The 22,777-nt window shown below is 38.0% G+C and overlaps 1 protein-coding gene across 2 annotated transcripts in view; it reads right to left on the bottom strand.

Moving 5' to 3' along the window:
- SATB2 (SATB homeobox 2) overlaps nucleotides 1-22,777 on the bottom strand; it is a 190,181-nt gene that overhangs the window by 150,443 nt on the left and 16,961 nt on the right. For both annotated transcript variants that reach the window (XM_065880456.1, XM_065880455.1), the window contains one exon: nucleotides 13,419-13,595. In XM_065880456.1, coding sequence (XP_065736528.1) covers nucleotides 13,419-13,595 — 177 coding nt within the window. The remainder of the gene's footprint in view (nucleotides 1-13,418; nucleotides 13,596-22,777) is intronic.

Consider the following 22,777-nt stretch of genomic DNA (forward strand, 5'->3'; position numbering starts at 1 on the left):
ATTTATTGCAGTCAAATACTTCTTTCTATCCAAGAGCCAGCAACATTATCACATAGGAAGAGAGTGATCCCTACCTCTGAGGACAGACCTCAGTGTGTGCTGAATGATTCCAGAAAAGCACACAAAAGGGAGATGATCGGAATGGTACCAACGACACTGTTAGGAAAGGGTGCAGGGTAGGTGGCCAAATACATTTGACTTCTAACTAGGACCATCTCACACCTTCTAAGCTACAGAGAAGACTATGGAAAGAAGTTGGGTCAGTCTTAGAACTATAAAATACAGAAGGGAGACGGAGAGATGATCATCTCTTTCCCATGCCCAGCAGGATCTGAGGTCCTCTAGAAACAAACCACCAAAAAGGGATTACAGCTCATTGCTCCTGCAAGCCTGGGAGTTTTCATGATTTGTTTGACAAATTCCCTACCTCCCATAGTGAGCTGTGCTCAGTCAATTCAAACACAGGAGAAACCTTCCCTAAGAGTTTTCCCCAATGACTCTTTCAGAAAATCTCCATCTTACTGCACAGAGCAAAAACCAGAGGCTAAAAAATAGACAAACTGTCATCAGTTATTAATTCCTGGGCCGAGGGACATCGTTAACACAGGACTGTCATTGTGAAACTATTAAGCGCTCAGTAACTAACCCACACAATGCTGTGTATGTGTTTTTTAAAGAGGAGAATGACCAAAATGTGGTAAGAACGAGACTGTTATAAAAACAAAGTAAGCAATCAATTAACTAAGGTTTCCTGAATGACACAATGTCTTTTAACTCTTCTCCCACATTAAAAAACAACTCTTTACCACAAGGCAGAGGTAAGGAAGAAAGCAGGTCAATGCCAAAATTATTTTTTAAATAATCAGCCTTTCACCTGCAATGAACTAACTTAGCCATTTTTTTTTTTTTTTTTGGCCGCGCATTATGTGGGATCTTAGTTCCCCGACCAGGGATCGAACCCACGGCCCCTGCATTGGAAGCTTGGAGTCTTAACCACTGGACCGCCAGGGAAGTCCCTGCAATGAAATAACTTACAAGAAACTTATTTTCAAACGATAACTATGTTCTCACATAAACAGTGGAGTTGGTCACTCTGATCCTCCAGCACGGCCTACGCACAGCATCTGTACTTAACACCTAATTTACTGACCACTCCTAAATCCTTCTAGATCATCAAAAGAAAATGAATCTTTCACATTTGCTTTGAAAACCAAAAACTTGGCTATTATAAAATATTAGAAATAATAACAAATAATATGCAAATTATACATTATAATATTAAGTGAAAAACCACAGATGAAAATATTGCATATATGACCTCAACTATGTAAAAAAATGCCTAGCACTGTAACTAAAGAGGAGTGTCCTAAAATGTTACCTACATTTATTTCTAGGTGGTAGGTCCAATGGGGGGTGTGGGGGGTTTGTCTTCTTTTTCCTTTTTCTGTATTTTTTAGTTTTCTATAATTAATAAGCACTAGTTTGTTATTAGAAAAAGTTGTTTTTTAATTTATAAGTTTATAAGGAGCTTAGGTATACAAAAATGGGGGTCTCACAAAATAAATTCTCATAAAATGCCATCGCAAGACAGCAAGTTCCATTTTGTTATTTAAACTCAAAACAAGCTCCCCACTCAATTTAAACATATATATGTTCAGTTACCAATTCCAAAATGTCAATCTTTGGTTTATGCCTGTAAAATATAGTTACTATTAGTTTGAATTCTAGACTAAATTGGCAGACTACAAATATAATGCCACAGAATGGGATATTGGTTAAGTACACATTCTCTGAAGCTGGTTTTTAGTGTCAGCTAAGCTGTTTACCTCTTTGAATGTCAGTTTCCTCACTGGTAAAATGTGGACAATTATATCATGTACTTCATGGCGGTTATTATGAGGATTGAATGAGCAAATATATGTGAAGCACCTAGAACAGTACCTGGTGTATGAGAAGCAGTAAATAAATAGTGAAGCTTAATATTACTAATTAGTTAATAATAGTAACTCTATCAAATATATTCATAGCATGTCTATTATGTAAAAGTTTCAGTTTCCCTCACAAAAACTAAACTACGGCTTAATCTAAGCTAATTCTGACATTACATTTATCCTATTCCAAACATGAGATAGTCCAAAATAGGTAAATTTCTCAGAAAACTGAGGCTTACCCTTTCAGTACCTACATCATTTTATTTTTAATCCTCAACCCCATTCAAAACCTTCAAGTTTGTTCTGGCTAAACGGCTACTTTCCAGAAGCCTAAATTTGCCAAAACCTCCTTCTAGACAAGATTGAGAGAACAGAGTCAACATAAGCATAACTTATTGCCAGGTCCTACCACACATTTTATTATATATTTATAGTTTATTTTCTATCTTTCCTACTGGAATGTATCTTGAGGGCGAAGGCATTGTATGTTTGGTTCTTCACTGTGTCCCCAACACATAATAGGCACTCAAGAAGTATTTGTTAAGTGAATGAATGATATCATAGTGTGTGAAGGAACCAGAAAATTAAGGTATAATCTTTAAAAGTTTCTGTATTGTGTTCCTCTCCATGAAAAGGGAACAGTAAAACTCAGCTACATTTCTTCCAACGATGCTCTAAAAGACTAACGATCTTAAGAAAGTGCTTCCTTCCCAAATAATTCTGATATCTCTCTTCCCTTGCAGAGTATCTAAAGCAGACGCCCTTTCAAAGAAGTCTCCCCCTTCCCTTAAGGAATTACTGTATTCATAATAATAAAACACGACACTTAAATTTTTATTTATTACTCTGGCTCTGGAGTATCACCTTAAGCTGGTAAAACTGGTCAAAGCTTTTGATTAAGAACAGACCACCCTCTTAACTTGGCTCCCAGGATGGTGGGCCCAGTTTTCACACCTGGGAGATGATTAGGCCTTGTAGAGCCAAATCACTGAGGACAGAGGTTTGACTGTGCTATGAGCCTTCCAGCATCTCATTCTTTGATTTACAAAACCGACAGAAAGAATGTGTTGGATGCATTTCTCTGCCGAGCTGGAGCTGGAAACTGAGAGAAACCTCGGCACTATTTGCATATAGCCTGCAGCGATCTTTTCCAACCCGAGTAACGAGCTTGTAAAACAAGAGCGCAGATTCGCCGTTCTGTCCTGGGTGGTATTTCTTCAAACCAAAAAGGGGCCGACAGGGAAAAACCTTTGTGTTTTCCCTCATTGACACACAAATAATTTTGCCAATTACTGCTTTTGAGCAAGTAGAACCTTGATATAAGACTCTTTAAAACTCTCAAAGCTACTGTCAAAAAAAAAAAATTGCTTTTCAAAGCACTAGATTTTAAATGCTCATCACAATCATGTGAAATCTACGTGGCACTTCGGAAACCAAACCAAGGAGCCTCTGAGTGACCAACGGCCAGCTGCACGCTTGCTCTATACCCTTGCCTCCGCACAGCCCTCCTCTGAGCTCTGTCACACTGCAGACAGAAGGGGCCCCTGACACTGCAGGGCTCCTCTTCGTGTGCCAAGGTGCCTACATAAGTCACAAATAAGCTGCCCACCAACTGACACTATGCAATGAATGAATTACTGTGGAGTCGTTATCCCATAAAAATGCTTAAATACAATTATAATTGTATCTGAGAAAATTTGGACAAAGTATAAAGTAAAATGTACACTAAAATAAGAAGTAAAAGGACCTACAATTCTGAAATTTCACCATTTCGCAAAGAATTAACTGAAATTAAAAGATTTAGATGACAGAGCTCTTATCCATATAAAAAAGGAAAAAAAAAAGAAAGCAGAGAGTTTTTAAAAAGCGTTGGAATATTACAAAATGCTCTATGGCCAAGAATTTTTCACTGTTTATCATGAATGTCAAAACAGACTTTATTAAGAGTTGGAATATGATTGGTATAGCACCAAGACGGAGAGTTGTACCAATGGAGAGCTTTAAATATAAAGGATCTACCCAAAAGGTAACAGCACTGTCTATTGTATCATTATTGAATGTGCTTTTTACCGCATCAGTTCCTTTAACGGAATCGTTACTGCATCTTCTTAAAGCACAAAAAAGAGTGGGTCTTCAGCAAATGACTCTACCCTGCATTTTAAATCCATACATTAGTAAAAGACAGTTATACTCTTGAAGGGAACAGAATAAAAAATTAATCACAATATAAACTGTATCAGAGTTATCACCAGTTTTAGATTGTAGGTTTCCTACTCATAACTCCTCAAGAGCTGTGTATTTTTAATGGGACATACTTTAATTATTAAATAAGTTATATATCACTGTGGGTCAATCTGTTTAACCTGGATCATTTTACATGAATGTCAAAACGCAGAACTAAGATGATCAGCCCCCTCCAGGTCTTAGGCATTAATGACCAAATTCCAAATAGAAGGATTTTAAGCAGTTTTAAAAATACACCAAAGCTAATGGCCACCATGGCCAACTGCCCCAAAGAAAACAGATAACTGTAAACATTGCTAAACCCTTCCATCATAATAGAGAAAATAATGAGCCTGTTTTTTTAAATGAATTATTTCCACTGATAATGGTTTTTATCAACTGTACATTCTGGCAGAAATTGCAAGGTCAGATGTAAAGTGAGATAAGATTTGTTTTTTAATTCACTGCCCTTAACACTTATCAAGTACTTCCTACCCAACAGCTAGGCATTCCACAAATCAAATTGGATGGGGTGTTCACCCTCTACAGATTTACCTGTAGACAATAATTCCATCAGCTGACCTTTAAACGAGCCATAATTACATATTTATATATTTTAAATAACATATTTATGACAATATAAACAAATATAAGGAATACAGAACTATAAACACTTGTATTAGATATTCATTTCTAAGTATATATCAGACAAAGAAGTAAGATGAGCATTATTTTTCCCCTGGCATTTAGTTAAAAAGTAGTGTTTCAGGTTTTGCTATGTGCCGGTGAACAAATATGTATGCACACACACATACATGAATATTTAATTTTATATAGCAGAGGAGGGAAGAGCATGGGGGCTTGTTAGAGATTTGTGTCAGCCCAGCCAGTGTTTTATATTTTGGCCCATCCAGCTCTAATGAGGGTTGAAACATGGTTAACAGCAATTTTGGGGAACTTTCTTAGCTGTCTTTTGAGAGCCACAGAATTTTGTAAAAAGCAGCTTGTTTGTTAAAAGGTTGCTCCAAGGCCTAAAACTTCTAAATATGTACCTTTTTTTCAACATTGCCCTTATGAAGAAAAAACTTCTGAGAGTCTCCCAAACATAAGAGTTTAATTAAAGAAGAAAACATAGGAAAAAAAGAGAGAGAACCAAAGAAACTAAGAAAGACAAGGCAAGAGATCATTTAAAACATTTTCAGTAGGGAGAATGTCAAACTTTTAGAACATGAAAAACCTTTCAGCTCTAGACAACATATGTCTTTTAACCACCCTCTCTCAAAAAGAAAAACAAAAAGTGATTTTTCTGAATTCCTTTCCAAGGTTATGATTAAGCTTATTAATTTTTTATTTGAAATCATAGTATTTGCAAGCATTTATAGGATTAGGGTTTTCATTAAGTTTAGCAAACTAAAAATAATTCTGAATTAAAGCAGCAAACATAAGTTTTAGAGTTTTTTAGAATTTAAGAGAATGGGATACCCACAGATTCAAAGACTTAAGAGACACATCAACCAAGTGCAATATATAGATTTGTATGGCTCTTGATGTGAATAAACACTAAAAATATATACATATATATAAAATAATTGGGAAAGTTTGAGGCTTGACTGGATATTTTATGACATTAAGGAATCATTATCTTTCTTTTTAGGCGTCATGCTGGTATTGTGGTTATGTTTTGAAAATAGTCTTTAAGAGACACTTAGTAAAATATTTATGGACAAAATACAAGGTCTAGGATTATTTTAAATAATCCAGTGGGAGAGAGGTGCGAAACGGGTAAGGCATAGATGAAACAAAATCAACCATAAATTGCTAATTGGTGATCCTAGCTGATGAGTTCGTGAGTATTTAATACACTAGTCTCTCAACTTTGTATACGTTATATATTCCCATAATAAAACATTTTAGAGAATTAATTTAAGAACAGAGCATTTCAAGCACTGAATAACTTAAAATGAAAGTGTATTCATTTCTAATGATGAAATTTACCTTAACAGTAGCTTCTATGTAAAGTTCTTCCCAATATGTGGTATGTTGTACAGCTAGTCCACTGGAAAGTATATGATAATTAATAAATGAATAATATATAAAATAATAAATAAATAATACATAAATTAAGCCATTCCATTCCTTTTTTAATATAAAATATTTTTTATTTAAAAAGGTTTTTTTAATTTGTTATACAATTTTTAAAGGTTACTTTACATTTAGTTAGTACAAAATATTGGCCATATTCCTTGTGTTGTACAATACATCCTTGAGCCTATCTTACACCAAATAGTTTGTACCTCCTACTCTCCCATCCCTGTATTGCCCCTCCCCGTCCCAATTGGTATTTTGTAGTTTGTTCTCCATATCTGTGAGCCTGCTTCTTTTTTTTTTGTTATATTCACTAGTTTGTTTTATTTTTTAGATGCCACATATTAGTGATATTATACAGTATTTGTCTTTCTCTGTCTGACTTATTTCACTTAGCATAATGCCCTCCAAGTCCATCCCTGTTGCTGCAAATGGCAAAATTTCATTCTCTTTTTATGGCTGAGTAGTATTCCATTGTATATATGTACCACCTCTTCTGTATCCATTCACTGCTGATGTATACTTAGATTGCTTCCATATCTTGGCAATTGTAAATAATGCTACTATAAACATTGGGTGCATGTATCTTTTAGAATTACTGTTTTGGGGGTGTTTGTAGGATATATACCCAAGAGTGGAATTGCTGTGTTATATGGTAGTTCTTTTTTTTTTTTAATTGGGGTATAGTTGTTTTACAATGTTGTGTTAGTTTCTACTGTATAGAGAAGATGGATGGACCCAGACACTGTCATACAGAGTGAAGTAAGTCAGAAAGAGAAAAACAAATATCATATATTAACGCGTATATGTGGAATCTAGAAAAATGGTACAGATGAACTGGTTTGCAAGGCAGAAATAGAGACACAGATGTAGAAAACAAACATACCGACATCAAGGGGGTAAAGCGGGGGTGGGGGGGATGAATTGGGAGATTGGGATTGACATATATACTCTAATATGTATAAAATAGATAACTAATAAGAACCTGCTGTATAGCACAGGGAACTCTACTTCCATTCCTTTTTATATAAATATTCTCACTGCTTTGGTTTTAAATCTTATTCTATTTATTCTTATCATAGTTACTAGTCCATAGACTGAAATTATTCACCCTACATACAATGCCTTCAAACAGATGAGGTCCAGATAAATACTGACAAAACATCTCTAACTTCTGATCAGAAGAATCTGGATCTCAGCAATCCCCTAAGTACCCTTTGAATAACTACTTCTTTGAGTCTAACAGTTATTATTGGAGTGTTTTGCCACCCCAAGCATAGCCAAAACATCACTGACTGTGGAATGATGACATAGAATAACCTAGAAATGGTGATAGCTGATCAATAAGGAGTTAAATTATATTTCAGTTCTGATAAAAATAGCTAATGAATGGGAGCCAACTTCACAGTGATACACACACAAAAAAATTCTTCATGGATAAAATTTAGCAAAAATGAACCTTAAAAACTGTTTTCATTCAGTTAGAAAACAATTACTGCATTCCTACAGACTTCACATTGTGCTATGTATCACTCTGTTATAAGGGAACAAAATAGTTTCCAGCTCATGAGTCCAAATCTAATAATTAAAGACAGTAAACTGGCACTTTTTAGGAATCCATATTTCTCCAGGGTAATAAATACCTTCAAGTTTATTTGTTCATTCTTCTAACATCGACTAAATGCCTAGCACAAGTACCACCCTTGTGTTCTGAAGAAATGGGCCTGTGAGAGCGGAAGAGTTTCACCAATAAAAATCAAAGCCAACATTAAGCCTATCTTTAAAATGAAGACAACAATGGACAGAAGAGGCAAATAAACAGCTTTGCTTTAATAATGCAAAGTACGATTTCCTAGAAGTTTTAACCCATTATTTCCCATCTCGTCATCTACTTCCAAAAGCTAACAAGAGGAAGAGAAATTCTTGAGCGTTTTTTCAGGAGTAAAATGAACATTTAGTTAAAAATTAGCACCAGACCTGTAAACAAATTTTATATGCATTTCTATTCTCTGAGCCTCAATATTCAATATTTCTGAGCTCAGAGGGTGAAAATCAACTAGTCATCCACATACTAAACTTTTCTCTGTAAGCTCCATGAAAACAAGACTTTTTTTTTCAGTTCTTTATCCCCAGAACCTAGAACAATGACTGACACACAGCCCGCATTTCATACTACTGAATTAATTAATTTGAAGATGAGAATTGCTAAGGAATATGCTTTATTTGCATATCAGGAATCATTTTGGCTTCATAAGCAAAAAATGTATATTTGAATTCCTCAACCTACTGTGGGTCCACTTTTTAGTTTTAGGAGTTGGCTTCAATAAACAATTCTGGGGCTTCCCTGGTGGCGCAGTGGTTGAGAGTCCGCCTACCGATGCAGGGGACACGGGTTCGTGCCCCGGTCCGGGAAGAACCCACATGCCGCGGAGTCTGTGCTCCGCAACGGGAGAGGCCACAACAGTGAGAGGCCCGCGTACCGCAAAAAACAAAAAAAACAAAAAAAAACAATTCTGTGAGGTTTTTGTTTTTAACGAAATCTATCTCAGTTACCTTGAAGAAATATCTCTATATATTTCATGATGGAAATGAAATATGTATAATTTATCATTATTGAATATATGTAATCATTATCAAATAAATATAATTATTATATATTTAGTAAGCACCCAATCCAAAAAGTCCTTCCTTTTAGGCCTTATGTCAAAGATCAAAAGAACAAGCATTAAATAAGAATGAAAAAAAAAAAAAGAATGGACTCCTACCCCAAGTCTACATTCCCCGTGATCAGGTCTGTCACTGGACAGTTCTGTGGTTAAGGACTCTGACTCAGGAGGCGGTTAACTAGCCTTCAGATCTCAACTCTTCCATCCACTAGCCCTGTGCACCAGGGAAAGTTACTTCTCTCTCTTTATTTGCCTCAGTTTCCTCATCTATGAAATGGGAAACATATAACTTACGTCAAAGAGCTGTTATGAGAATTAAATGAGTCAGTACATGTAAATCTCTTAGAAGAGTGTCTGACAAATAGCAATTGCTCAATTTATGTTACCTAGCACTATTAAAACTCTAAGAAATCCTTGTACATCAACTATACTTCAATAAATAAATTTAAAAAAATCTAGGAAACCCTTGTTTTATACACAGGGGCTCATTAATGACTTACTGATTCTTTTTTTAATATTAAACTGAAAAAACAACAGAAATGCATCTGTATCATGTACAAGTTTTCACACTTATGGATAAATTAGGGACAAAGTGAACTGTTCATCAAAATTGGATAATATGGTGGAAATAACAACTTCCCACTTATTCAGAGAGGAATTCATAGAGGAAGTGGAATTTCGTACTTTTTTTTTTTTCTGATTAGAAAAAGAAGAAAACCCCACATAATCCCACTACCCAGCCAGTTGATGTTTTAATATATTTCCTTTGGTTTTTTCTATGCATATAAGTGAAATTTTATATAACTGAGACTGTATTTGGCACTCTGCTTGATTCACATAACATTGTATTAAATGCTTTTTTGTGTCACTTGTTAAAAACATCACTTTAAATGACTATATACACTTAATTATTCTAACACAAGTAAGAAAAACTGGTGACTAATAACACTTCCTCTTGAACTCATAATTTTTACATACTCATGACCCCAAAAATAACCAGCCAGAAAGGATTTTTGCTTATTTATTGTTCAGCATGTTTGTTCTTAAATAAAATTTTCTTGTCAAAAATAAATTTTAATATAAATTTTAAAATAAATTTTAAATAGGAAGCAGGAAAAAGATATCCATTTACAAATTAAGTCAAATGTACACAGTGAGGAATCACGTTGCCATCACTGCCACCTCCCAGAGTCCACCAACCATCTTGGTAAGTACAAATAGCTACTTAATCAGTGAGATAAAGAACTCTCTCGACAATGCAGAGAGGCCCATGACTATTACCAAAAGCATTATGGAGCAAAACTGAAAGGATGAAAAGGAAACAAGAAAGACGAATAAAGGGAATGAAGAGTTTAGTGGGGGAGGGTTACTGCAGAGCAGTTCCCTAGGTTAATACTCCTCTTCCAAAAGACTGGAAGACTACTTTTGATCCACATATATTGACTCATAGTTCAACATATAACATAAAACGTGCTTGTTGCTCATTAGACTTTAGGCTACCTATTCCGGAAAAAGCCAAGAGCTTGCCATCTTTAGGCTTTTTGCATATGCAAAACAGCAGGTCAGATGAATCCTGCATCTCATATCCTTGAGAATCACAGAGAGTAAATGGTATGTGTTCTGGGATACGGAGGGTTTAGGTCAGTTAAAAACATAATGCCCATGATTTATGACATTATCTTGTGCCCTTATCCTCTCTTGGGTCCAAATATCTGGCTTCAAATAAAGAAGGTACTGTAAAATGGGGAGGGGGGCAGGATTGGCAACCCCTAAATTCCATTTTAGTGGAATTTCTATCATTCTTTATAAGCAAATATTCTTTCTTAATGAAATCTCTTCAGTTCACCTGGAGGAAATGCCATCTCAGAAAAAGAAACTGACTATCCTATGCTCACGAGAACATGGGTATGCTGTCTCTCATTGGAACGTGAGTATCACTCCAAAATAATGACATTGCTTATCTGAATACTATTCCAATTCAATTACTGAAGCCCTTTTCTGGTCACGTCAAAATGAAAAATCACATTTCAAGAGTCTCAATTTGTAAAATAGGCTCACGAAACCAGCTCTCCCTGAAGTTTACTTTGGCCCAACTTTTCCAACACAGGAAGAAGAGGTTCGGAAACACTCAGTTTCTCTGCCACAAATGCATTTGCTAGCAGGTCACCCAATGACTTTCCCATCTTGGGGGAATTACCTAAACTAACAAACAAATAAAACCAAACCAAAACAAAAAACTAGACACATAAAACCTCAGGCCTCAGATACGCAGTCACATTTTGTTCTGCCTCCTTTTCTAGATTCCTCCCACTCTGCTGTTTCTCCAGCACATGAACGACCTGTCTTATCATGCATTCTGTTTCGTCTGTAATAAATATGCAGCAAAATGCACAAGTGTGATGATCTGAATGACAACAGAGATCTAATACATTCATTTCCAAATAAACAATTCCAAGTTTTTCCATTTACCCAAAACAGAGATCAGCAATCTAATTGAAAACAAAATAAACAAACTGTGATTTTCTTCCCCATCTGTAAAATTATAGTACAGGACCTAGCGATAAAACCCTTGTTTACCTACAAAATAAACTATATCATGATCTAGAGCACCTTCAGGATGTTGATTCAACTTTTAAAAAGTGTAATATTTAGTCATTTTTAACCGTGGTTTTCAAAAACTCTGGGGAAGCAGATATTCACTTTTGACTTTTTTCTTCTTTAATCCTCCACTGTAGACCATATTTCTTGCTAGTGGATCTCACCTGGGTGAGCAGAACTCTCAGGCCACACTACTGAATGGAACAGTGTGGCTCCCTCGTGCGAATTTCCTGAGAGCCCCTTCCCTGAACGTGTGCCAAGAATCAAATCTTGGCCACTTAGTGCTCTGTGCTCCACATGTGAGCTCACGGCGTGTTGAGCAGCCATGCTAACTGAGATGGATAGCCCTGTCAAACAGGAAGCTGGCACACCAGGATGCAGGCAGTGGGATACAATGACCTTTACATTCAGAGAAAAATATCCCTAAAATGGCATGAAAAGTTTACGGTGGGGGAAGGAGGGGGGATTCTTTTATTTCATTTAGGTACATAGCATGAAATAAAAGCAATGGTGCCCACTATGCAATTTGCTCGGGATCAAATCTTGAATCCCTCACACAAGAAGGAAAGTTGTCAGGGAAAGGAAATGAATCATCCTTTATCACACTGCTCTGAAAGCAGTGGACTCTACGATTCAGCTGTATGTATTACTGCACCCAGACAGGCCAAGTGCTGGGATTCAGACTGCACTTCAACTCACAATAATCCATGGCCCTGGAAAAACATCCTTGACCTCCTGGTTTCAGATGAGTTGCTTTCTTGGTAGAACTAAGATATAATTTGAATATTTAATTAAAACTTCTTTTAAACAGTAATCATCTGATTACAAAATCAGAGTCAAGAGCTGGGGAATTTAAATTCCATGTCCTTGGTCACCATATTTTGTAACTTTTTATAAACTGTTTAATCTCTCATAGCTTCCTTCTCTCAATAAATAGAGGTTTGGACTAATAGTTCTTAGTAAGTATATGAAGAGGAATTCATTTGAAAAAGTAGCAAAAATCCATGGCACATACACAAATGTTAAGTAAGGACAGTAATAAAGGAAATTAATATATGGAACAAGACCTGGAAGTCACTTGTTTCTACCCTTTCGTTCTAACCATTATCATCATCTATACAGTTCAATAATTTCAGCTAAAAAACAAAGATAATCATTCCATTGGGTCAAAAATTTATTTTCCCATTCTCCAAGGTTTGGGGATTTTTTGCTATTTGTTTTGTCAATTATCTGGCATAAAAGAACAATGGGCAACACAAGCTCACAATGGATTCCCCAGTGCTATACAATTCACACTGAAATAATGATGCAATTTTAATATTTAATTATATTTAATTAAATAGGTAAAATGAATTGATCACAAAGACACTGAGCATTTTTTTTTTTTAATGAATGGACCACATCAGAACTACAGAGAGGTTTTCAAAGATACAAAAGTACAGTATATAAGAGGCATACATTTTTTTCTATTTAACTAAAAGCTGATCATAATGTGTAAAAGCAGCAGGCCCAAAGCAATAAATAAATTTAGAAAACTGAAAGCTTATAATTCACATATTAAAGTTTGGATAAGTTAGGAGTCAAATGTCTCAGCACTCTGAGAATACCGATTTGGGGACTTAAGAGAAAATAAGAGAGTTATTAATGCAAAAAAACCCATGATGATCACTCTGAAATGCAAGTGATGGCTTGAAATGGGATTTTGGTGGCTCTAGAGGTACTGGTCAAATGCTTCCCAATGCAACCAGAAAACCAGACTCTCCATGAAACATCCTGCTGTTCACTGTTTGGGAAAGATGTTAGATGTAACCACTCTCCTCCGATCCCTGTTTGGAGAATTATTTCAGGGAACACACTCTTCCTCAAATCATGACACACCCGAGGCACGGGGAGGAGAGGGGAGACGCGAGAATACCTTGTGCCTGCGCCGCGGAGCTGTGGGAGTAGCCCAGGGCCAGGAGTGCGGTCTCCACCAGCTGGCTGAAAAGCACGTCCTTGCGAACCAGGACAAACTCTGCGTGTTCTTCCCTGTTGTCATATTCAAGAGAGCCATCCAACTGCTCTACCACACAAAAGACCGGAATCATCAAACCTGCAGGGACAAAACCCAAGAACAAAACACAAACATTACAAAGCAAACCCCAGTCATCATGAGAAGGGAAGAGACAGTTATCATCTGTGGACAGTGGTTTGGATTAAACAAGCCTCTTAGTCAGATGCGCCTAATGGGAAAACTGTGGGGGTTTTTTCCCCTCCATTATTACTATCAGACTGCAGCAGAATCGCCCCGAGCAGTGGCAGAGCCCTCAGATTCTAGTCATTAAAAAGTGGAGCACACCAATCAGAGGTGTCCTGACTGAGAGACCTCAAGTTCACAGCCGGAGCATAGGTGAGATAAAAGTGACCTTCCAGACCCTAGCATCCTCGAATCTATGGTCCTATCATTAACTATTAATCAGGACTAGTATTTTCAGATAAGATCTGCTTTTGTCTAGAAATGTTGTAAGATACCTAGTAATGGTCCTAAGCTATTATGTGAATATGTACAAGAAAATCAATAGGAATTTAAAAGAAGCCCCTCTTGTATCTTTTATTTTTCTAAATCCTGGTAAACAGGCCATCAACTAACCTGAAAATACCCTGCTCATGTAAGTCTTAACTGACATTTATGTCAAAATATACATACAAATATGAAACTTTGTCTTTTTAAAAAATTATTATTTTATATAATAACACCAGTTATCACTGGAAAGGAATACCTCTGCTTGGTTTTCAAAGAAAAGAAGTAAACTACCCTAAAGAATAAAGCAAACTAGTGTAGTTGAAAATCTGTTGAAATCTGTTGCCACTGAAATATTTCTCTCCTTTGTATCAATATGTGAAAAGCTAAAAAATGTTTAATTCGCCAAAGGTGTTTTATAAAATGTTTTTTATTTTTTTAAAAAAGTCATACAGGTATTTAAATCTAAACGTAGCCATGGCAAAAGAAGATCAAAGTTTTACCAACATACGAGTAATAAACATGGACTCTGCCCTACACAATTCACACAAATTAGTATGTTACGGAGTAAGGATCTGCTCCAGGTCTTCTCTTCGTGCAAGAAAAATCAAAGGTTATGAAGGATGAGTGGGCAGGCAGAGAGATGGGGGAGGTGGAAGACGGGCTGTTCATGATGATGGCACTTCACAATAAAAATAAGACCTCTGTGTAAAATGACACGTGCAAGTATGGCCTCTCACACACAGAATGCAGAGGAGTTTCTCTAGAAGCCCCTCCCTGTTGTCCAGACCCTAGAAGCCTCCTGACTCACTCTGATCTGGAAAGCAGAGGGTGGGAACAAATACTCTGCAAACTACCAGGTCACAGATTTAGATTTTTCTGCTAAAGATAATACAGTGGTGCAACTGGTTCCCATATGCTAATTATTATTATTAAAGGTAGTAAGTGTTCGATGTAATTATTAAATATAATCATTATTAATAATACTCATTAAGAATTGTTATCATTAAAGATCACGGTAATTATTACTAAGCCTGAACGACAGACTAGCAAGCCACACAATACCAGACCTGGGACAACTATTAACTTAGTGTTCACGCCAAGGAACAACAAAGCAGCATTATCGTCCATTGCTCATATACCATCTATGGTATAGACTCACGGAACATAGGAAATAAGGATGGAGCAGACTGATTGTTTTACATAAAGAGGAGAATTGAGCCTAGCCACGTGGTGCCTTACAAAATATTTTTTTTAACTGTGACCAGCACTGGCATATCAAATGCTTATTTACTTACATGTCTGCTTTATTCCCCATTGCATGTAAGACACGTAGTGAATAACATAAAATAGATTTCCTCCAAATTGTCTCTGTGGTCATTCACTTATCCAACTCTTACTCCCTGAACACCTACTGTGTGCCAGGTATCCCTTGTGGCTCCAGTGATACAAATGAAAACAAGCCTTACCTTGCTCCTGCCCTCAGTGCAGTTGAAAAGTGTTGTAAAATCTTCCTAAGCAAGCATAATGGCATTTTATAGGACCCATTCGTGAGAGTCCTTACCAGCAGGGAATAGCCCCCATTTAGACCTTTTAACTCTTACATACTGGTATATGATCTTTGTCCAAGGAAGTAGGTTGATTTCTCTTTTTAATGATTTAAACGTAAGCACACATAAGGCCGTGCAGTCAGTGGTGCCATAAGCTACTTCACCACTAATACCTGTGTGTACATAAGTTTCAATGCTGAAAATCCATGTGCAGTTCCTAATGTCAACATCTAAGTGTCACTCATCTGGGAATCACAGATAAGACCTTTAAATGAATCCAGTTGCTCCACAAGCTATCATGTATTCATTACTTAGGAACCATAAATCTTCCTCAAGTCTATGGTCAAGTGAAAAAATTTAAGACCCCATTAATTTTTTTTAGTAATATTAACAGTTCATGAGTTAGAGATGAAATACAATACTAAAGCACAAGGATCTATATACCATGTAGAGACTTATGTTTTGAAAATGGCAATGACCAAAATATTTCCTAAATATTTTAGTTCAGTGAGTAAAGGAAGCAATTGTTAGTACGTGACAGCAGTAACTCCTCACAGCCAAAACGCAAGCGCCAGTCCCTCACAGGCAATCGCCTACTTTCAAAAAAAGAAGGGAAAAAAAGGACTTTGAAGTCATTTATAAAACAAAACAGTATTAATCAGAAGTGTATGATAACAGAATCTGTTCTGAAAGCACATATACATGTGATACCAAAAACTATCATAAACAGGTTATATTTAATGACTAAACAATGTACCTTTTTAGTAGAATTGGAGCAACCTAAACAATGAAATCTTTACAATGAAACGCAATTTTTACAAAAGAATAAGGCAGGAACAATAGATGCAGTTACTAGTGACAATGACAAGAGAAATGAAAACGGGTAAAACAGTACAATTGAAGTCAAATGTAAGGAAGAAGAAAATTAAGGCATAGGTTTTAAATGCCTTTAAAAACAGCAAATCCCTAGGAAAGAAAACTATAAGAGGATGAGTAGAAATATATATCAAAAAAATATATTTATCCATTTTGTCCCCCCATTCGCTCCAGGAAAAAAGAGGGGAAAAAAAGAAAAAGAAAAATGTGACAATAGATGAAAGGATAAGGAGAGTATGTGGAAAGCACTTCAAAAACTAAAGAATGGGAAGAATTAATAGATAAGTTCCAACAAAAGAATAACAGCAATAAAACTAAACTGCATCTATAAAAATTCAGAAATGATCAAGAAGAAAAAGAAAGACACTCTTGTTCTAGCCCTATACCTACAGCTTATGGCATTATTTTTCTTTTATTGTAGCACAGACCCATCTTCAGATGATCAAGGAGAGAACTTTGAACCTTTTGATTATAAGCCTCGCTAAGCCTTTTACAATTGCAGGAGGTAAGCAAATGGTTTAATCTAGAGGACAGGCACACAGCCCTAGCCATTTGCTAAAAATTAAGAGCTGTCCTGACAATTGGGATAAATGGTTAATTCTGTTATCACAGAGGAAAAATAAGCAACGGGACTTTCTCTACTGGAAAAATGCATTTTCCCAACTGTCATTAGTTATGATGCTCAATTGTCACTTTCATTATGACATGATCTCTGAAGAAGCGCGCATAATGATGAAGCGTTAATCTGGTCTTCACCAGCACAGCCCTGGGAACAGAGGGAACAGAGGCGTGCGGGGAGAGGACGGCTCTGCACCCGGGGGCAGGCACTCTTAGGTGGAGTCCTGGCACTACCATACTAACCTGTGGGAGTGATCCTGGGAAATTTACCTGACCTCTCTGAGGCTCAAACTCCTCCCAGCTGAAATGCGAACAATAGCATCTACATCCTAGACTGGTTGTGACAATTAAACAGTGGAAGGTAGTTAAACTGTCTGACATGTAGCCCTCAAATAATGAAACCTATCTGGTTTTCTTTTTTATAAATTTATTCATTTATTTTTGGCCGTTGTGGGTCTTCGTTGCTGCGCGCGGGATTTCTCTAGTTGCAACAAGCGGGGGCTACTCTTGGTTGCGGTGCACAGGCTTCTCATTGCGGTGGCTTCTCTTGTTGCAGAGCACGGGCTCTAGGCACGCAGGCTTCAGTAGTTGTGGCATGCGGGCTCAGTAGTTGTGGCTCGCGGGCTCTAGAGCGCAGGCTCAGTAGTTGTGGCGCACGGGCTTAGTTGCTCTGCGGCATGTGGGATCTTCCCAGACCAGGGCTCGAACCCGTGTCCCCTGCATTGGCAGGCGGTTTCTTAACCACTGCGCCACAGGGAAGTCCCTATTTGATTTTCTTTCTACAAAAACAGTATTAATACCACTTTACAGAGAAAAAAAAGAGACCAATCATTTTTTTCAGGGTCCGTAATCAATGCTCATGATACTTCCTAAAAAGCATTTCTTCAGAATAAAAATTATACTAATAATCACTGAATGGCCTAATTACTGAAGATGCAAATAATTAAGGCCAAAAATGTTCAACAGGCCCCAGAGCAAAAGGGTGAAAGTGTTAAAAGCACCATACTTTATATTCTAAAATATATTCTAAAATTGCCTGTCCAATACAGGAGCCACAAGTGGTGACGGAGCACTTGAATGTTGACTAGTCCTGCGTTGAGATGTGGCGTGTGACATACACACTCAATTTCAACAATTTAATACCAAAAAATTAAAAATAATTATACTTAACACAAAAAAATTTTTATGAACTGCATGTAGAGATAATATTTTAGATACACTGAGTTAAACAAAATGTATTAAAATTAATTTCACCTGTTTCTTTACCATTTCTTTAAAAGAAGCTACAAGAAAATTTAAAATTATACACGCAGCTCTTATTACATTTCGATCAGACAAAGCTGCTCTAAGCAATCTGCCAAATACCAGCATATACAGTGGTTTCTCTGACCCAGGATAAATACACCACAAACTGATAAGCAGGACAATTGTGCGATTGTCTTGATGCCCCTCGCTTTATCTTTCCTCTGTGCTCCAGATCTTAGGAGACTTGAGTACAGATGTATTCTTGGTTGAACTCCAATATCTAACGTGATATCTTCTCCGCATCACTGAGCAAATTGTAGGCTATTGTTTTATTCCTAATTATATTAATCCAACTTCTTTATTAAAGAAAGGCTTTTTTCCCCCTTCCCTTCATTTTAGAGAACAGTTACAGTGTTCAGGAAATGACAAGACACTGGCATGAATGTGACCCGAGGAACAAGTACTCTTTAATGGGCTAGATCTAACCTAACAGAGAAAGATGAAAGAAGGTCCAGAGGCAGGGGGGTCTAGATGACAGGGTTCTACCGCCTTCTGCGAAAGCTGGACACAAAACAACACGCTCATTTGCACAGCGCCTCCTAAGTCATCGTGTACTCTGACATACATACTTACCTTTGTTTCCTCCCCACGTTTACCCTGTGGGAGGGTTATTATTACCCTCATCTGATAAATGAGGAAGCTGAAACTATAGGAAAATAAGTAAGATGTCCAAAGAAACCAAGAGAGGAAAGAGCAGAGCAGCTCCGATTAACCAACTTTAAATCCCAAGCACACAGCTTTCTTGGGGGTTGAAAACAACACTCCAAAGCCCATGTCCACAGAAATCTAAAGGTGTGGGCTTTCAGTAAAGGACCCTTCACCACACTTGCTGTGTCCAGTGGGTGACCTGCGCGGCTTGTAAGTGAATTTACCTTTCAATGGCCTATCACCTGTCAGGCACTGTGCTGGGCACAGAGGAGGAACCAAACACAGATCCTGCCCTTCAGTCACTCACAGACAGAGAAAGGCTCAAATATTGGGTCCTTCTCTAGTGTGGTGCCCACAGGCTCTGGTCTCCTCCCCAGCCCCTTTGCCTCCTGGGTCCACCTTCATTCCTGGACCTGCCCCCTGAATGACAGGAATCAGTCTGAGATGACAGGAGGCCAGCCTTCCTCCTCCCCTCTTTCAAAGGGCTCCTAAAACCATCTGTTTCCAAAAGAAAGGCGGCCACAGGGCCCACTCCCTTCCCTGGGGCTGGCAGTAGATATGGTTCTATTACCTGAGAAGGTCCCTGGGCTAACTGAAGATTACAAAGGCTTTAGGGCAGAGTCTCTCATAAATATCTGTTCTTTGTATAAAACTGAACCTGGGGTAAAACATCACGCCACCACAATCAATAAATCATAGAACCCCAGAAACACTGAAACAAATTCTACCCTGGAGACCAAGTGAATAATACAGGGTTTTCCAAAGGACTGGCAGAGAAGGGAGTGAGGGGTGGCAACTATCTTTTCTTATTGCAAATTTACTAGAAAAACAAAACAACCACTTCCTTGCTCTTTAACCTCATATCCTCTCCCTCTCTGTTTCTCTCACACACGCACAAGCACACACTCACATTCACACACACACCCTGCGTCACAGACAAGAATAGAAAGAACTCGCCAATATTAACCTGTAGATGCTTCCTCCCACCCTAAAACAATAAAGGCAAGTTTGAGCGCCAAGAATTGCTACCAGAAATAGAAAGAAAGGATAGGGTGTTCCTCACCTCCTTCTTGGGGTCCCAGGCAAAATCTCAAAATGGATCAAGTGTGTCTTCCCTACTCTCTTCTTTTCTGCCTCTGCTCTTCACTCCCAGGGACTAACCTCCTGAGCTCTGGTGGCCCCAGGCTCCACATTCCACTCCAGCCTCCCATTCCCCCAGGGGCTGAAATTCCAAAGAGATTAATAGATAAAAAGATGCTACACTTCACTGTTTTAACGGCTTGGTAGCCCCTTAATTTCCTCACATATATTTTCATTGTAAAAGAAGTACATTGTATCCCACATTAACTTCTAATGGAAAGAATTTGAGGTACTGTCATAAAGAAAAACATGCTTTCACCAGTCTTGAGGGGGAAGAGCAAAAACATCTGGGGGCAAAGGAGCCACCCATAGGTAGCCCAGAGGACCTCCAAGCTCCCCTAAACTGCTCCACTTTCCAAAGTTCCTTTCTGTCTTTTGCTTATGAACTACAGATTCTCAGAAGGATTCATTCGTTTTTGTTGTTGGTTTTGTTTTTAATTAACTCTTCCCGAAGAGGAAGCAGGAGCAGAGACAGAGGTGGGACAGCTGAAAGTCCTGGGTTGTTCACAGGTGGAAGACCAGTCAATCCTACAATTATGGGGAAGGCAAAATGCACTTAATAATTACTCTAAGTGCAAACGAAGCCACATATGCAGAAATTCGATCTCCTGTTCATCCATGACCCAGTTGCTTAGACCTGAGAATTAGGCCTCCAAGTAAAGCTTTAACAATATAGCTCCTTGATGCCACTTCCTCTGTGGGGAGGTGGGGAGAGGTAAGACTACCAAGAAATATTTTATTTTCAGAAATCTCTCTAGTAAAACCAGACACTACTGTGCAGCCCCTGGGGCAGATCTTAACTTTGGAAGATAAGAACGAAAAATAGGCCAGGGGTAGGGATGGCCTAGTAAACTCTGGTCCTCTCACTTAGCACCTCAAAGGCTCAAATTGGGTTTAAAGTGGTAGGGAAGGGAGATGGGTTCTGGTCTTCCAGACCTCTGATTCCAGGCCTGTCCCCAAACTGAGAGGCCACAATTCAACCTGAAGTCAGATCTGAAGGCTGAAGGATAAACTCCAGGTCTCGCAATACTCTTCAGTTATACAAACGCAGTGGCAGGATCAAGCTGGCCTGGCAATCTGCAAAACGGGATTTCACAGGCACACAGGAGGCACAGTGGGGCTACTTATCTAAACAAAAATGCCTGAGCTACACCTGGGAACACAGCCACAGTAAGCCTGACCCAAGGAACCAAATTCCCAGCTGTCAAGAATGTCCAGTTAGAGTGAAGGAGAGGCCGGTCTTTTCCTTCTCCAACATGAACTGGACTTAGATTAAGTCTTCACCCTCCCACTCTCCCTTCCACTCCCAGGCTGACCTGCAGCAGGCCCAAAAGAAATGTTTATTTTAACAAAATGTTAATTCCACCTAGACATTAGTAACCACCATTAATAGGCAGTGTCGGTTCTAAAGTCTCATGACTCCCTGGCCACCTAACTTGTCCACATCACTTTGGCCCTACTACACAGCATTCAGCATTGGTAGACAAGGAAAGCTGTCTAGGAAAGGATCCGCACAAGTGGATTCAGGAGCTCACTCCATGTTCTCTGGGGGAAGCGCACCAGACCACAGGGCCCTGCACGACCGCTGTCCACAGAAATTGTTGGTTTATCACCACGAAGGCATCACAGTCAACTGGCGTAGGACTCTGTTGGGTAGCAGCACTGTGCTCTGTGACTGTGCACATCCTGGAGCCCTGGGCATCTTATCTGCAGTCCTACCCAAGTCCTGCACTGAAGGACTGCGGCACCTCTTCTAAATGTAGTAACTACAGAGAGACAAAATGTTTACTGATCCCAGCATCAAAAAAAAAAATTAACAAAAGGAAAAAAAGTAGAATATGCAAGTCTGTGTATCACAGAAGAGTGCAAACATATGGCATACTGTGTAAGTATCCCCAAGTTCAAAACTAAATTCTTGAGGTTCTTTTCTCACGGGGTTAGAAATGCATATATTAGTAAGCCTTGAGACTCAATGGCATGCTGAAATGACTGTACCATAATTCATCAACATTAGGATCTCCTTTCTCCGTTAAGTAAAATTTTATTCTGGAGGTTTCTGGGAGGATAATTTTTTAAATAGTATTGAACTAGAGATGTACTTGCCGCTCCCTTCATTCTTATTATCCTCTCTGGAAAAGCTATTTGCAACTCAGAGCCCCAGGAGTTAAAAAAGGAGTTAATAAAAATTATCTTTATACTAACATTTGCTTCGTCATCTCAGGTTTTGAGCTCTGCCTTAAATGTTATTTTATCTAATTTAATAATTAAAATAAAAACCCTTGATTGATTTCTCCAGTGTAGTGGTAAGGAAAGCTTAACTGTACTGAGGTTCTCTAGCAAGGAATTAATAAAGGAATCAAGCACTCGGCTCTCAATAAGACAAGACTACCCAGATTTCTAGTGGGAATATTTCAGAGCACGAGCATGTTTTCTTTGGGGAGTTTAACTCACCAAAATTATTAAAAGTTGAGATCAAACACTGGTGCAAAGCCCCAAAGGAAATCATACTAGAGTGGAGAGATTTTTATCAAATAAAAATCTGAAAAGGTAAAGTTTGTAGAGTGAAAAATAAAGACTTTCTCCCTTACAAGAGGAAATCCTACTGTCTATGTTTAGGGTTCAAACAGCAAAACATAT

The sequence above is a fragment of the Phocoena phocoena genome, chromosome 7 (genome assembly GCF_963924675.1).
Source record: "Phocoena phocoena chromosome 7, mPhoPho1.1, whole genome shotgun sequence".
Lineage (NCBI taxonomy): Eukaryota > Metazoa > Chordata > Mammalia > Artiodactyla > Phocoenidae > Phocoena > Phocoena phocoena.